This window comes from Pelobates fuscus, chromosome 11 (assembly GCF_036172605.1).
Source record: "Pelobates fuscus isolate aPelFus1 chromosome 11, aPelFus1.pri, whole genome shotgun sequence".
In the NCBI taxonomy this organism is placed as follows: Eukaryota; Metazoa; Chordata; class Amphibia; order Anura; family Pelobatidae; genus Pelobates; species Pelobates fuscus.
The window spans coordinates 102601725-102619979 of NC_086327.1; the positions used below are offsets into that span (position 1 = coordinate 102601725).

Sequence of the window (18255 nt, forward strand, 5' to 3'; positions counted from 1 at the left end):
ATTAGGTTTCTGAATCTAATTTTGCCTTCACTGAAATAGTTTTTGCAATAACAGAATTGTTGCTGGTTTCTCTGTAGGGAGATGGCACAGGGGTTGCAAGCATATACAGAGGTCCATTCGCGGATGAAAACTTCAAACTAAAGCATTCTGCCCCTGGTCTTCTCTCTATGGTAAGTACATAGGTTCTCCTGGCTTTTATATAGTGTTAGCAAGATGACTATTAGAATCTTTGCTTCTCCTGTTGTTAAGATGAAAATTTCTCATGACCCGTAGTCAGTCGGATGGGTCTCAAGTACCCACAGGGTCTGTACTCAATGCTTTGAAAGAAAATTTTGTCAGGAATGAATTACTGCCAAGAAGCTATATGATTTATCCCGGTATTTTATGGTAGTACTGCGGCACACCACTCAAGCTGCCTTGCATATAACCTGTATTTAACAGCAAGCTAGGCAGAAAGACAAGGACCAACTACTGTAGAACTGTGATGTCTAACCTTGACATGTCAGATATCTGTGAACTCCATTTCCCACGTTGTCTGTCCATACTACCTGAAATGCTGGATGTTAAAGGACCACTATAGTGCCAGGAAAAAAAACTCGTTTTCCTGGCACTATAGTGCCCTGAGGGTGCTCCCACCCTCAGGGTCCCACTCCCGTGGCGCTGAAGTGGGAGGAAGGGGTTAATCTCTTACCTTTTTTCCAGCGCCGGGCTCCCTTGGCGTTGGGACTCTCCTCCCTCTTCTTCCGTCATCGGCTGAATGCGCATGCGCACATTCAGCCAGTCTCATAGGAAAGCATTATCAATGCTTTCCTATGGACGCTGGCGTCTTCTCACCGTGAAAATCACAGTGAGAAGCGCGGAAGCGCCTCTAGCGCCTGTCAATAAGACAGCCACTAGAGGCTGGATTAACCCATTTGTAAACATAGTAGTTTCTCTGAAACTGCTATGTTTACAGCAAAAAGGGTTAATCCTAGCTGGACCTGGCACCCAGAACCACTTCATTAGGCTGAAGTGGTCTGGGTGCCTATAGTGGTCCTTTAACCATAACTTATGTACACCATTACCAAATCTCAAGTGTGTTCCATAGAAACAGATATTTGTGGCAGAGTAGGGAGAATTATTTTGCTGACTAAAGGTATGTACCCCTGAATCTCAGACTTCTTTCATTCTAAGGTTAGCTTTTTTTCAGGTCATTCTTAAGTGACACATAAATAATAAAATAGTAGGCAAAATGTAGGCTTAAAATGGCAGAGTTGTAAAAATTCTCCAGTTCTGCTTTTTCCATATTATATAGTGTTTGACATTTTTTTCTGACATTATACACCACTTATTGGGAGTTATTTATTAAACAATGTATTATTGTAAAGTAAAAAATGAATTTCAAATTCCAGGTCATAATAATCGATTTGGATAAAACTCCCCAACTCCATTTTAGTCACAGCTTGACTACTTTAGTCTGAATCTACAGTTTGGTTTCCAGCTCACAGCAATCTACTATTCAGCGAATAAACCCCACTATTAATAAATGAGCCTTTAATTGTTCAGGTTGTACAGTTCATATAATGTGAACTTGGACGTTTGCTTTAAAGTAGCGTACTGTGTTTCTTTCGGCTTATGTAGGTCTTGCACGGGCACAGAATGTGTTCAATGAAATGCTATAAATGAAAAAAAACTTTTATTAAAAGGCAATTGGAGTTTCTTACAGGCATGCACATAAACATTAAGTAATGAGAACCTTTAAAAATACAATCATCTTTCCTAGCTCACAATAGGTGGCCTGTTCTCTGCTACCAGACCACCTGCTGTGATGAAAAAGCAATAAGCAACTTAAAGGCACAGGCTCTGCAGCAGCTCCCAGTGCTGGTTTCATGCATACTAATGCATTTTTGCCATTGCATTTCTGTTACTCAGATGACCTTTATGATTTAAAGTCTGGTTTGTGACACTCCTACGCATTGTGTCTCATTAACCCCAGGAGGAGCAGAAATATTCGTTGCCATCATCACAATCTTTTCTTTGAACATCATGGAGGAACATTCCGTTTTGAAATAGTGTATTTAAAGATCTTATCGCTATGACAGTTCAACTTGCTTTGAAACCATTTCTTCAATTTATTTCACGTCCTTTTATTAAAAGAAAAAAAAAGTGTGTTTTGTTTTACTCTGCAGGCTAACAGTGGTCCAGGAACAAACGGCTGTCAGTTTTTTATCACATGCTCGAAATGCGATTGGTTGGATGGGAAGCATGTGGTTTTTGGTGAGAGTTTGCCATGAAACAGATTAGATATATTGTAATTTTACTTCTTTTTTAAATATTCCTTATTTTGTTTATTTTGTCTTCCATGATATAGGCATCACCAGTTAGTATAATCATGTCCGTTATGGAAACTGAATTGCAGCTTTTAGATCAAAATAGTTAAATTGTGTTTATTCAGTATTCATATTGTTATTCCTGTCATAGCGATGTAACAAGCTCCATACCGTTCTTTTCTACCTACATGGGCCATGTTGTTATGCACTGTATCGTGCTACATTGCTAGTAAACCTTGAATGATTAAAAAAAAAAAAAAAAAGTGAAGTTGTAAGATTTCCCCCTCTCTGCAGTTTTGACCGAAAAACCATTCTTGTGTCCTCACTTTATTTAGTTAAAGGACCACTATAGGCACCCAGACCACTTCAGCTTAATGGGGGAGGGGTGCCCAGAGGGTGAGGGGGACCCAAGGACGCTATAGAGCCAGGAAAACGAGTATGTTTTCCTGGCACTATAGTGGTCCTTTAATAACTCCAAAACAAATTTGTGATTGACATTTGTTGTTCTCCATGAAAAATGAGTTTCAATTGCCCTGTAGGAATAAAAAGATGACTTTTCTACTAGGATGTATTATACATCAATAACTATAACATAAACAGACGCTGTAAGCACCAAGATCACTTAATGATCTTTAAGGGTTACTCCAACCAAAAAACTGTTTTTTAATAAAACACTGGTTTTGGTTAGGGTAACCTTTCCTATCCTGCTCCCCCAACAAATTAAAAAACATAAACTTACCTCTAGAGTGTTCTAGAGTGCAAGGCAATTCTCCCTGATCCTCCTCCAATGACATCACTCCCCATAGCTGCAGGGGAGGGATGTAGGAGGAGAACATGGCGGTAAAGAGTGCTCGGCCAAGGTGCCGTTGTAACCTTCCCGCAAGCAGGTCCTGTATGCATTGAATTGACTCTTCAATGATGGAGTTACACCTCTGGCAGCAAAGGGGTTAAAATATCTGTGAGTAGCATTTCATAGCGAAGTGCTGCACATGCAGGCTCCAAGCACCATGACCACTTTAAATCACTGAATTGGCCGTGGTACTTGGAGTAACCCTCTAATGAAGAGATTATGGGGCATAAATGCTACTTGCAATTGAAAACAGTGCAGTTTAACCCCTTAACGCCGTTACGGCGTTCTATGCTGTCCCCATTTAAATGGGTTTTAATGCCGTTACGGCTTAAGCCCCCAGGAGGTGAAATTTACTTACCTCCGCCGCGATCCTATTCGGAAGGACTGCCTGACAGCAAATCAGGCCCCCGGGGGCCATGTGATCGCTCTTAAAGAGCGATCACATGGCCCCCTATAGCTGGCTGTAGATCTGCCAGCAGGGGGACTGTCTGAAATGTCAGACAGTCCCCCTGCTGGTGGTAAGAATAATAAAAATATTATTAAACATGTTTAAAATTAATTATTTCTATATAAATATAAAAAAAAAAATATATATATATATATATTATATATACATCTTATATATATGTACCGTCATACATAGTGTATTTTAATGTTAATATAAGTATATATATATATATATATTAGTATTAAAATACACTTAGAATGACTGTGTGTATATATATATATATATATATAAAATATCTATTTATATTTTATATTTATATATACACGTATAATTACAATAATAAATAAATAAAATAAAAAAATATATATTTTTTTTTATTTAAAAAAATTATATACATATGTAATTTCATTCTAACTGTATTTTGTTATTAATACATACATATATATATATATATATATATATATATTTATTTATAGGTAACAAAATACACTGAGAATGACATTCTATATATATCTATCTATAAAATACAAATAACCGCAAATATATATATATACACACATAAATATATATAATTACATAAATAACTACATAAGTGTACACGTAGACTTTAAATACATATATATGTATATATATTAAAATTCTATGTGTATATTTAAGTAATATTTTAACATAATTATGTGATTTAATTAGTTAAAATTTGATTGACATGCCTGACAACCCAGGCAGAAAGTGCAGAGAATTTGAATTGCTAGCACTCTATTTAACCCTGTAACTTTCCAATACACCATAAAACCTGTACATGGGGGTACTGTTTTACTAGGGAGACTTCGCTGAACACAAACATTAGTATTTAAAATTGTAACTTGTATTACAACAATTATATTTTTAGTAAAAGTGACGCTTTTTGCATTTTTCACAGATGAACTGCACTTTTACTGACAATATTATTTTTGTAATATGTTTTACTGTTTTAAAACACTTATTTGTGTGTTCGGTGAAGTCTCCCAAGTATAACAGTACCCCCCATGTACAGTTTTGATGGTGTTTTGGAAAGTTAGAGAGTCAAATATAAGGCTTGCATTTCATTCTTTTCACATTGAAATTTGCCAGATTGGGTATGTTGCCTTTTGAGTCCGTATGGTAGCCCAGGAATGAGAATTACCCTCATGATGGCATACCATTTGCAAAAGTAGACAACCCAAGGTATTGCAAATGGGGTATTTTCAGTCAATTTTAGTAGCCACTTAGTCACAAACACTGGCCAAATATTTGTTTTTTGCTTTTTTCACACAAAAACCAATATGAATGCTAACTTTGGCCAGTGTTTGTGACTAAGTGGCTACTACAAAAGACTGGACATATACCCCACTTGCAATACCTAGGGTAGTCTACTTTTGCAAATAGTATGCCATCATGGGGGGTAATTCTTATTCCTGGGCTACCACACGGTCTCAAAGGTAACATTACTAATCTAGCAAATTTTAATGTGAAAAACCTGAAAAATGGAATGCGCTATATTTGACCCTGTAACTTTCCAAAACACCATAAAATCTATTGTACTTGTGAGACTTTGCTGAATCCAAATATGTGCTTTTTTGCAGTAAAAGCTAACAGTATTATGACATTTACAGCTAAAATGTGAGGCGGAACTACAAATTATATATTTTTTTAATGTAATTTCTCAGTTTTTTTTTATTTTATTCATAATTAATTATGTTTCATATATGAATAGTTCATGTGAAATTAAAGCCATGTTTCTCTTGAATAAAATGATATATAATAAGTGTGGGTGCATATAATTTGAAAGTTGGAAACTACGGGTGAACAGACATATAGCGCAAATTCCAGTTTTTGTTTACGTTTTGTTTTGATTAGAACGTGTACTATTGACTCCTGAAGGGGTTAATAGAATCTGCAATGTTTACATTTAGCAGTTCCTATGCCTCTACTGGCTGTCTTTCAGAATGATTCTAATTTGCATCTGGCATCAGCATCCCAAGTACTAACAAAACAAGATTACTTTTGGAGACGCAGGGCAGACAAAAACCACATGTTCAGATACAATGTTCCTTTAATCAATGTGTTAATAAAGTACAGAAATACAAAAAAGGACAAAATAGCAAGGTGCACAAATTGCTTGACACTTACGTGAGTCATTTTTAATAGAATGTTAAGTTTATGATAGCTGTTTTCAGTTGTGCTTTTATTATTAAAGATCATTAATGTATTTTTTCACATAGCTAAGAAAAGCTACTCCCATTACATCTGACAGTATTATCGTAACTTATTGAAAATCATAGTCCCTAGTCCAAAACCTCCCTGTGGATTTTAATTGCTCCATTATCGCCTTCACAAAGCTCCAATGTAGTCTGTCTGAGAGGTAGCACTCACATGACTGTCTAATTGCAATCATGTTTATTACATCAATAAAACAAAATGTACATTTTATAACTGCTACACAGCATATAAATGACATGGAACTGAGGTTCTTAACTCTCTTAAGACAGAACCCAAAACTGGATCCCGATTGGCTGGAGAAAGCACATTGTGTAATCAAGTCCTAGACTAGTACCCACAGTATGTTTATTGCAGAATGCTATGATTTTCCCATTTCACCGGAGACCACTTTGGAGCTGCAATGCAAAATGTCTAATGAAAGGGATTTTTTTTTTAATGCATTTTAGTATTTAGTCATGGAGTGAACTTTACAATTGAAGACTGAAATGGCAAAATAATACAGCGTACACAATTTGGGTCCTTGTTAACAAAGGTTAAGAATCACCGCCATGTGTGGGAAAACGTATTTTGTTGTTTTGCAATTGTGTTACAATGCTGTGTAAAAGCATTTTTGCAAATTATCTGATTATGGCTATATTTGTGTTCTTAGGCAAAGTTATTGATGGACTTCTAGTCATGAGAAAAATTGAGGTAATTCAGTTGTTTTCAGTCTAACGTCATATAATGTACTGGTGATAATACCATGATCCATTTTAAATCCATTTTATCCTTCTTGCTGCTGTTGAACATTTCCCATAATTCTTTGGTGACTCGCAGAGAATTATGTGAAATATAGGACAACTCACATCTGCAAGGGCTAGAACATCCGATATAAGGAAAACTAATCCCAATGGAAAAAAAAAATATCCCAGCTTGCCTATTTTAAACCATATTTTACAAAATTGGCTTCCAGCTTTACCACAACTCACTGTTTAGTGAACAAATCCCTGCAGTCTCTGCAAACACGTTTTCTTGCTCTTAACATGTCCTGGGTGTGGAACAAAAAAATGTCTTGGGCACACCCAATTCATGACTGATAAAAAAAAAAAGAAGAAATTCTGTTTATTGCCTGCTGGTGTCTACAATAAAACATTAATCAGTTCAAAGACTCGGTTGTTTCTGTAAAGCATAGCTCCGTACTTTCACTCAATAATCCTTACTTTTACAAATCACGTGCCTGGTGCCATGAAGCACCTTGTACAGGTAAATTCGTTACACTTCTTCCATATTGCTCTGTGTACCAAGGGAGGGCATTTGTTTGTTTTGCTTAAAGGCAATATTCCTTCCTCCATGTGGCTTTGGAAGAGTGCAGTGCCATCAGTCAGCAGTGTTTGGTTTGTATGTGTGACTGAATATTTGGCAAGGCTGTTGAAAAGAGGTAAAAAGGCATGCTGCTTCTCACAGTGAAAAAACTCTCTCTACAGACAAAGTGTGGTATAAGCACAATAAAGCCTAATGTAAAAATCACCCCATGTAATGCATCATATTAGTTGCACAATTCAATAAATATTTTTCAATCTATAAGTGGTATTTAACTATTGTGTCCCCATATGTGCTTGTTCTCTACATGCCTATTGGATTTATGGAGCAGAACGTCATAATGTATCTTAAATAGAAGGCTATCCTTAGATAAAGTTTTCATTCAAAAATATAGATTTGTATTATTATTATTATTTTTTATTTTTTTATCCACCTTGCCCAAATCCAGGGGATGCACTAGTGGTCCCATATCACACCTTATTTGATGCCAGCAATGTCCACAGAGTGGTAGTGAATACAGAGGATTCTGTTAATTCTAGTCATTCAATGACCGGATGTGGCCAATCTCATACATGCTGAATAAAACGACAATAAGGTTAATGCATTCCACGATAGATAGATGTAAGGCAATCTTTAATTGGAATAACTAGATACAAAAAAACATCGTTTCAGCCTCAAAGTGTGGTCTTTGTCAAGTCTGACATCGCTTTTTATCTTGGCGTGATTCATTTTACAGTAGTAACCATGTGCAAAGTTATTTACGTTGTTGACTTACAATGCACGCTGCCTGAGTTTGTTATACTTTGTCAATTACTGTACTTAAAGGAACACTTTTGTGATTTAATTATTTTTTTTGTATTTAAAATAATGTTTATTATAATATACCATCTAATTTTTTTTAATTTTTAAATATACATTGACATTTATGAAGAACTCAATTGCCTACTTTTCTCACTTCCATTTTTTCTGACAGCCATCTTTATGCACTTTTCTGTCCGTTGATTGTGCACTGGGTGAGATAATTGACAATCTGACTGCAGGTGCATAAAGATGGCTGTCAGAAAGGGGTCAAATGCAAACAAAAAGCTAATAAAAGCAGGTGTTTGACATTGCCCCAGAGTGTCCCTTTAAGAGAATGTTGAATGATGACAAGACTATGGCCAGATCTGAACCAACACAATGTATTTGATTATAAGCATTTAGAGAAAGCGTTGCTTATCCCTTTTATGCAAGGTAGTAAAAATTTTAATTTTTTTGTAAATGTTATGTATTGTAAACCTATCTATGGCTTTCAATTTCAACATTTGATCTCCACATTTCAGAATGTACCTACAGGTCCCAACAATAAGCCCAAGCTCCCAGTTATTATTGCTCAGTGTGGCGAAATGTAAATCGAGGTGAGTAACCGTATTAACGATGGTCACTATGCCAAATAGACTCCCACATTCTTTTCAAGATGTTGGTTTGTTGTGTATTCTGCCTTTAGATCTTTCTGTGTTGCCTCTGTTTCCATTTAACCCCTTAAGGACCAAACTTCTGGAATAAAAGGGAATCATGACGTGTCAGACACGTCATGTGTCCTTAAGGGGTTAAGGGCAACTCAGTAAAGTGAGAATCAAAGTGAATTTCAAATTTAAGGTCACACGTAGCCAATCGGAAAGCATAGCTGACTTAGAAAATATATCAAGTTCAGCTTCTTTCACCTTAAATTTGAAATTAACTTTGAATTCTTAGTCTAGAGAATAACCCTGTCTATGTCCAAAAATGTGTGTATTTTAATGCATATAATTAATATTTGGAAAAAAGTATGCTTTTTACAAAAATTTTCAGAAATATTTCTTAACCGTATAAACCTATCTTTCATTAGCTACATTACTTAAATTTGTAGCTAATGGAGACCCGACCCCTTTTTGCCCAGCGCTTACTTGTTCCTTGTTAGTTCTGGGCACTGTTCAATTAAATGCTTTTCATAAAGGCGCATTGATGGCAAATCTCTTTTCTAAAGATTCTCATGAAGATGGACGGTTGTATTGAAAGTTACTGATTCACATGGAAAAAACATAATCCTACTATAGGGCTGTGTTAGTGCAAGTGCCTTATTAGCTATCCTTTTTTATGTATCTGTTAAAATTTTGAGTTGCCTACTAAAGCTATTAAGGGCTAAAATTCTTATCATGCTCTGCCAACCACTTGTGTTTTTATTTCCCTATTGACTTTTGCTTGTAGGAAAATATACTGTGGTCTTCATCTGCTATAGGTGCAGACCACATGCTCCCTTGTGCTTGCAGAGGTTCCCTCTGGGTATGCTGAGGAGATCCTCTGATCTACTGAGTGGGTCTTTTGAGTCTAGTAGCCTTGCGTGCCATACCAAGGGCTGACTCTTGTCCTACAATGATCTCTTGTGACGCAATTCCAATATGGCCGCCTCCACACGGAACATCTGCCAGTAATTACAGCTAAATGTACACTAGCTTAATATTAGTAATGTTAATTTGTTTGGAATAATGTTTAAACTAATATTGATTTCAAAATGATGACAGGTTTATCATAATGGAGAATAGCTCTTAAAGCAATGATTATATAATTTCAGGTAAAGATACATTATATATTTCATTTGGAGCTATTATTTTAATAATTAAAAGGCCCTTATTCATGCATTATTATATAGATAATGTGTAAAAACATTAATGGAATAATTACTCCACCATACTACTTTGTACCCTCGTGTATAGCTTGTAACGTTTAAATGACGCCTACCGCGCTGCACTTAACAAGCAATTGTCCAATACCCATGTAAGCAACTGCAGGAGTGCCATGACTAGCATGTAACGTAACGTTTAAATTAAACACAGGCAGCTCCAACCAAACTTTACCTACCTTATATGATATACGTGTGTTATACTACTGCTTGATAGGAAAGAGATACCAAACTACATATTAATTATAAAATTGTGCATGCACCAACATACCCCATACTGTTACAAATGTTTATACAAAGCGTGAGGATTGCTGTTGGGGTACCCCACACATGTTGTTATCTCATAAGCACTGCAAAAAAAACATTAATGTAAAAATATCTTTTAATATCCTGAAACTGCACAGCTCAGAGTAGCAATCTACAGGTTCAGGCCGGTCCGTCACACCGGGAAGAGGCTCAGCCAATCAAGAACCTCTCATTCAGAGACATGGGTTCTGATCATATCCCATGAGTGCTTAATATCTATACATTTACTGGAATTTCTACTAAAGTAATGCAACTTTAAATAATTATTTTATTCGTATTGTCTTGACATTGAAATATATCTCAAAATATTTCTGCACGTTGTGCAATATCAAATCATTCTTTGATGTACTGTAGTGTATTTGTAATTTGTATTGCATTCAGTCTTTAAACTGCTTGCGAGACTTAGTTTGTGTCTTTCTCCGTTTGGAACTAAAACTGCTTCAAATAATATATATATTTTTCTTTTAAACAGCTGCATGCTGATATCCGGGAGCCTGAAATGTACACATCGGTGACTGTACAGTGATCACAATGTTTATTCTTTGAGAGTTGTGTTTTTTTTGTTACAAATATTTTTTAATAAACAACATTTGGTTACATTCATTGTTTTTGTGTTTATCTTGTTGTTTCTCCAGATGTAAGCCACTATTTTCCCATTAGGTACAAGTCATCTAATTTGTCAATTGAAGAAGAATAATAACCTTGAAAATTAAATGATCTTTAAAAAAAATTCAGACGGTGAGATTTGGGAGCAGCATTTTGGACAAGTCCTCAAATTCAGGATGATATACAGAGGAAAAAGAGGACAAATATAGTGCAGTATGTCAAGACTTCAGATTAAGGGGGGGGGGGAGAATGATTTACTAACAGCATAAGGAGCTATCTCTTAGCTCCAGATGTAGCGCCAGGGCAGTACAATCCCTGCCTTAGAATATAGGTCTGAGGTCTTGATCCAACGAAGTGTAGTATGGCTATGTAACACAAACAGAATAAAAATACAAAAATAGTGTAGTATGTCAGTAAACCAAAATAAATACTATATAAGTGCACACTCACATTTCTGGGAGCCTTTAGATGGTTCCTTATATAAGGCCTGCAGTGGAATGATTCCCAATCTGGGATTTATGTGCAGAATCCTCTCTTGGATAAATAGGTAGATAAAATGCTCGCCGTGGGTATAAAACCAGAATATAATATATATTGCACACTGTGTGGATTAAAAAGGCATAAAACATTAGGAGATGTACTCTATTTTTTGAAGAGCACAACAATGGTTTTACTCACTCCAATTGCTTTGGTGGTATGTTCCCCACCAAGGAAAGTGATGTTCCACCATCAAGGAAATCGGGAAGGTCCAAACGTTTAATATAGTGTAAACTTTATTATAACAATAGTAATAACAAAATAGTGCACAACTTATTTCACCTAGTAGGTAGGCTTTTTCAAGTGCCAAGCCAGACTTGTACAGCATCAACAGATATGATTATCCAATTATGGTTCTTAAAGAAATAAAGAAACAACAACTAAATACATCATAGAGACAGGTTTTATAACAAATATTTAAGATCTGTTTTTTTCGTGTGTGATAATTTCAGAAAAAAAGTTTTGTTAACCAATTAAGGACATGGTATGGCCATAGATTAAATGATATCACATGTATTAGATTTCACACTGATTGTCATAAGTAGTTATCTCCAGAATAGTAAACCGAAACAAACATGTAATTCTTTTTCTTTTTTAAACAGCTCCTCGACTATATTTTGCATATAGAAAAGCAAAGAGAGTATATGTGAAGGATTTCTATCCGACGGTACAGTCCGTGTCTGTCTGTAGACTTATAGTTGGGTGTGTTACTTTGGTGTTACTTTTAACTCATAAGCATTATAGCCAGTGCAGCATATAGTGGTTATGGTTCCAGGAGTGGTCTGAAACCCTCTCCCAATGTAAGTTGGTTAAAAAAAAAAAAAGAAGAAATCACACCATTTTTACAGAAGTCTCCAGGACAGCATTTTGTGTCCTGCATGTTGTGGTCTGCGTTTCCATAGGCGTCTTACAGAGTATCATGAGAAATGTAGTCCGAAAGAAAGCCAGAGTTAATTGACTACAGGGAAACTATAGTGCTAGGATCACAAAGTTGTATTCCTAGCCCTGTAGTGCCCCCCTCGCTCACAAAGCCCTCCCCTCCCGCCCCCCGTCACTAACCTGAATCCAGGTAATCCTGGGTCAGTCTCCTCCCCTGATGTCAGCAGATGGGGACCTAGTCCACATGCACACCAAGCGCCACCCTCGCATTAGGACTGCCCCATTGCATTGTAATAATGCTTTTCTATGATGTTTTTGCTGACGCTGGATGTACTCATGCAGAGCTTGAGGACATCCAGAGTCTGGCGAACAAAAGTCGCCTAACGACCCAGAAGCGCCTCTGGTAGAGGTGGAGTCAACCCTCAATGTGATTCCATGATTAATTGACAGGGGCACTGCACCCAGACCACTTCAATGAGCTGAAGTGGTCTGGGTGCCTATAGTTTACCTATATTTTAACTATCAGTTCTGTAGGATATCAATATTTATGACAGTATGCTGCTTGATCTAACCCAAGGGATCTGCAATGCAGATTGCAGTTGTAGGATATCTAGTGCATTTTCACCTTACTTCTGCAAGCACATAACTACTCAGTTAAAAGTATTAATAGTGACTTCTTCCTGTAATTCCTATCCCCTACCATATCAGGGACAGATATTTACATTTGTCATTGCTTTGTTTTGACTGTTTCTGCAGTTTGTTGGCAAAGCTTCACGGGATAATGGGTTGCAAAGGTGATCAGGTCTGTGATTGCAAAACTGCCATCAGATTGCATGTGCCAAAATCACATGTTCAAGCCTTATAGTCAGATGGTTTTCTGAATAAAAAGCTGAAAAACAAGGTTTATAGTCCCCCCCCACCCCACCCCTCCCCCCCCACCCCACCCCTCCCCCAGGCACAATACACTACCTCTATCTCTTTTAAATAACTACTTTAATTTTATGTTTCTACATACCTACGAAAGGCTTTTTTTTTTTTTTTTTTTTTTTTTTTTTTTAAAGGGACACTATAGTCACCAGAACAACTACAGCTTATTGAATTTGTTCTGGTGAGTAGAATCATTACCTTCAGGCTTTATGCTGTAAACACTGTCTTTTCAGAGAAAATGCAGTGTTTACATTACAGCCTAGGGATAACTTCACTGACCACTCATCAGATGGCTGTTAGAGATCCTTCCTGGGTCATGGCTGCCTAAAATGCATCCAAACATTCAGTATCTCCTCCCTCTGCATGCAGACACTGAAATTTCCTCAAATTTCCCAATTCATCTCTATGAGGAGATGCTGATTGGCCAGGGCTGTGTTTGAATCATGCTGGCTCTGCCCCTAAGCTGCCTCTTTGTCAGTCTCAGCCAATCCTATGGGGAAGCACTGTGATTGGATCAGGCCACCACTTCTGATGATGTCAGAGGAAGTTCACAGGCACTTGAATACAAGTAAGATTTTACTATCTTTAGGCAGGCGAAGGGGGCTAGATAGTGGTTTTAACACATGGTTGTGTTCCTGACCATATAGTGCTCCTTTAACTTTTTGTATGGAAATATTTCAGAATTTTTATTGAAGAACTACAAGTTTAAAAATAAAATGCAACAATGTAGTCATCTAGCACAGTTTCTGTCTATAAAGCAATTAGATGAACCACTTTCCATTAGATTGTTATTTTGCGTTTTACTTTCTTGCCATCTGTGACCACCAACCACCAAGCAGATTTAGCATTTCTATTCTTTCTATAATTAGGCCTCTTTAAATTGAGCTATTTATTTTTTTTATGTTTGCTTGTTTGTGCCTGCAATTGATATAGATGTGTAAATACATTTACATTCATACATTCATACATATTGAACAGACTAAGAGTAATTTTATTTAATTATTCTGTTCTGTTTATTTTGGACTGCTAAAGGCAAGGTAAAAATAATTGACTTTTTCAACACCTGGTAGAGTAACTTCCTGGCTTAACCCCGTAAGGACCAAACTTCTGGAATAAACGTGAATCATGACATGTCACACATGTCATGTGTCCTTAAGGGGTTAAACAGGAACCAGAACTTCTCTGCAAATTCCATAATTGTATGACACATTGAAAATTACATATAACCCGTGTTAACATGTGATGCTCAATTTTCTTTTGAAGGTACATGATAGCCACTGTAACAGATTGATTTTATTGAAGTTATTATGGTGTCTGGAGCTCATTGGCGCCATCCTTCCATTCAACGTTAAACCTTTTATTGTATAAATTCTAAAAAAGATTTCACAGTGAACGTGCACTGAATGGTAAGACAGCACCAGAGGACTCGGGACACTATTACCAATTCAATGAGATGTAAGAGATATAGTGTTTACAGTGTCCCTTTAAGTGTATATTAAAGATTTAGCAATTAACGTCACAGTCCAGTTCATTTCAGGCACAGCTAGGGCACAACTTGCACCGGAGCATATTGTTTCTCTTCCTCTCTCTATACTCCCTTTGCTGACTGCTAAATACAAAGGACAGCACTTACGAAATTACTGACAGCAAATATTTTAGAATGTGTTTTATTAAACATTTATTGACGATAGAGGATCAGTAAGCATAATATTAAACATACTGGTAAGTGACGGTCTCCCTTTAAATTTGGAAATCTCACAAATAGCTTTCTATAACACGTCTTAGATAGTGGTGTTGATCACGTGAGTGAATTGCCTGTGAATGTGTTGCTCTTTGCTTCTGTTCTATAGCTCACCCCAGGGAACTCTTTGAAAGCTCTGCAAAATATCACCTTCTATTCTTTCACATTAAGAGCTGCGGTGTGAGGTTTTCATACTTACAATCCACCGTAGTGAGCTGTTAGCCACGTACCTCCATCTTCTGCCCATTGAAACTGCAATCTATAACCTTGATTTCCATCGGCCAACCCTCTACCTTAGTCTGTCCTTTCCTAATGATCATTGAATTTAGGGCTTACATTAATTGTTTATATTATTTTATTTGTTACATTACTAAATTTTTCACTCAATAAAAACTTAAAAAAAAAAAAAAGCAAACCTTTACAAGCCAAACATTTAAGGAAAAAAGGATTATTTTTCTTTTGCGAATAGATTTTCTAAGAGATCGAGGACTGTGTGAAAAACAAGGTTTTTACCAGGCGTGTACATCTGCTGCCTCATGGCTAGATTTAGTAATTGTGGACACAATTCCTTTTACAAGTAAAGATTATAGGAGATATTTTCAAAAATAAAAAGATTGCTTTGTTGTAAAGCAGTAGGTCAGGTTCTAAAAAAAAAAAAAAAATAACGAGGGAAGCACCTACTTTAACTCCTATCTTTCCCATCTTAAAAGGACAAATGTGTCATTTCTAATGCATTTTTTATACTTCGTATCTCATTCAACTCCTGTATCACTTCCTATCCATCCACACATATTCCTTTTATCTCCCCCACACCTATGTCTGTCTCCCATTGCTGAGTCAGTTTCCATTTACATCTCATGGATGTCTCTCTCCCCGTTTCCCAAGCTTGTCTCTTTTTCTCCCTCTTCTCCAATCACACTTGTGTCTCTATCTTCCTCCCCAAATCCTGCCTTTCACTGTATCCCATTCCCCATCCCTTCACACTTTTGCCCCCCATACTCCCCCAATCTCTCATACCAGTCTCCTTTCCATTCTGTCTCTCTTGCGTTTCTATATAAAACCATTCCCATGTGTCTTTTTTCCACAACTACTTCTTGCGCTTTTTCTCCCCATCTGTGTCTCACCCTCCTCTATTTTCGCTTATGTCTCTTAACTCTTTTGTTTCCCACCTCTAGAAGAGGAACACAAGTCAGAGTATTTGTGCAAAATGATGGAGCAGAGCTACCATTTTACCAAGCTGACAAGTTTGTGTCAGGTTTACAAAAGAATAAGACCTTGATAAAAGTCAAGTAGAGAAAGTTAGGCCATGATTCTGTGAATGTATCATATAATTTTGATTATGCACTTTTGTTATATTTCATATGACTTCCATTTTGAATTAAGGCTGTACTGTTTACCTGGAGGAAATTTATCAATGACAAAACACGTGCTATTTTGGCTGCAGAAAGCACAATGCTGAGAGACATTCTTCTGGTTTCCATGGTGATTATTAATACTTGACCCCAACACCTATTTTTCTCTTTATAAATCCCTCTGACAGAATTGGTAGGGAGTCCAAAGATGCAAATCTAAGAAAGTGAAGTAAATAGAACATATTGTTGATCCTTAGAAGTTGCAAGGTTCGACGTCATGACGTAAGTGACGCGACACGTATGTTTGGGGCGTGTCGGAGTGCCGAAGATCGTGGTCCCTGAATGTCACAAGCAGAGAAATAGGGATTTGAATTGATCGACCGGAGCTGAATGAATGTACGAGCGCTGGGGCGTCTGGAGTGATTGATTGGAGTTCTGGGGACATGTGAGTGACTCGTGGCGAAAAACCACGAAAAACGAGTCTGCCTACTATACTCCAAAAAACGGATTGACTACAAGTAAGGAGGAAATTTAATTGAGAGCCGAGAGGGGCTGTCTGGGGCATGAATGATCGATCGGAGACTCACCACTAAACCCACGTGAGACCAATTTGGTTGTTATATACCGGTGGGTTGGCGGGCTGCTGTCCAGGAGGAGGTTTAGTTGAGACCCGGGCATGTTATATACCGGTGAGTTGGCGGGCTGCTGTCCGGGAGGAGGTTTAGTTGAGACCTGGGCAGGGCTCCAAGTATGCCATGCATGCCAGCTAATTGGCTGTGGAGGTAACTATATACAGCTGGACAAGTAAAAAACACACTGTTTCACTGTTTAAAAAGGACGCAGTTTAACCGTCTATGTAGCCCTGAACAAATTCGTAATAGAGGTTCACAAACAAACAGCTTATAATAGGCTGAACACCTTAAGATATAAAATTGATAAAATTATTTCCTGAATTAGGAATTTGATGGTCATATAATTTATCAACAAAAGAGAAATAAAAGGACAGAATATTATGTCTGGACTTGAATAGCCTTCAGAAAGAAGAGCAATAATAAAAAGTGTTATAAAAAAAACATTAAAACGGGGGGGCGGAGCTAAGCATCTGAACGAAATTATCAGAGCTCCTGCAAAACGACACAAAATCCACGGCAATCCGCAGTCCCACAGTACCATCCACGGGTGAAAACATCACTATAGGCACCCCTCGAGTGCAAGCCAAACTCTGATGCTGTTTCTGTTCCCACGAACGGGCAAGAAAACCTGGCGGTGAACCGAGACCTACCTTAACTTCCACAGCGGGTGGCCCGCGGCGGCGCTATTACCCTGGACTGCTGACACACCAGGTACAGCCCTGCACAAACCCTCTACTTGGGAGACAGCAAACATGGGCAGGAGATCCCAGAAACCAAAACAGGGCACACACAAAGACACCCAAGACATAAGTACCTTACTTCAGCGCCCTGAAGCCCTCAAAATGGCAGCCTCACCTGATCGCGGATATAGCCAAGACAATCCGGACGACATGACAGAGGAGCCTCACACACCCGAACCCCCATAACCCACACAGAGGGACAGGACAAGCAGGCCCCGGCCACCAAACAGGGCATAGCCGACTTGCTGCAGGAGATGAGGCAGATGCGTGCCGCAAACATAGACTTACTATGAACTGCAAGCAGTGACAGCCCGCACACAAGCCTCTGAGGAGGACATATTGGACATGAAACAGGAAGTAAAGAGGTTAAAAGAAACAGTTCAGCAGCTGCTATCACCCAATTTACCCTGACAACAGGAGTTGATCTGGCCGAAGAACGTAACAAACGCATCAACCTGAAGCTAAGGGGCATCCCCGACTCCATCACTGCGACAGAACTGCCTCACTACCTACGCCACCTCATTAACACGCTTTTACCGCACAGCCAGGTGAAGAAAATAACATTTGACGGATTTTTCAGAATCAAGAAGTCCAAACAGGCGCCAACCGCAGCCTCTCAAGATGTCATCGTCCGGTGCGAATCCCTGATGGACAAGAATCAGATCATGGCCGCAGTTAGGGGTTAAACTCCAT

At 37.8% G+C, this 18255-nt stretch overlaps 1 protein-coding gene across 1 annotated transcript in view; it reads left to right on the plus strand.

The window, feature by feature from the left end:
* Positions 1 to 10745, plus strand: part of PPIH (peptidylprolyl isomerase H) — a 49145-nt gene extending 38400 nt beyond the window's left edge. Inside the window, exons 6-10 of the mRNA XM_063436957.1 lie at positions 78 to 170; positions 2169 to 2256; positions 6495 to 6535; positions 8467 to 8541; positions 10621 to 10745. Of these exons, the coding sequence (XP_063293027.1) occupies positions 78 to 170; positions 2169 to 2256; positions 6495 to 6535; positions 8467 to 8535 (291 nt within the window). The 3' untranslated portion in view covers positions 8536 to 8541; positions 10621 to 10745. The remainder of the gene's footprint in view (positions 1 to 77; positions 171 to 2168; positions 2257 to 6494; positions 6536 to 8466; positions 8542 to 10620) is intronic.
* The last annotated feature ends 7510 nt before the right edge of the window (positions 10746 to 18255 follow it).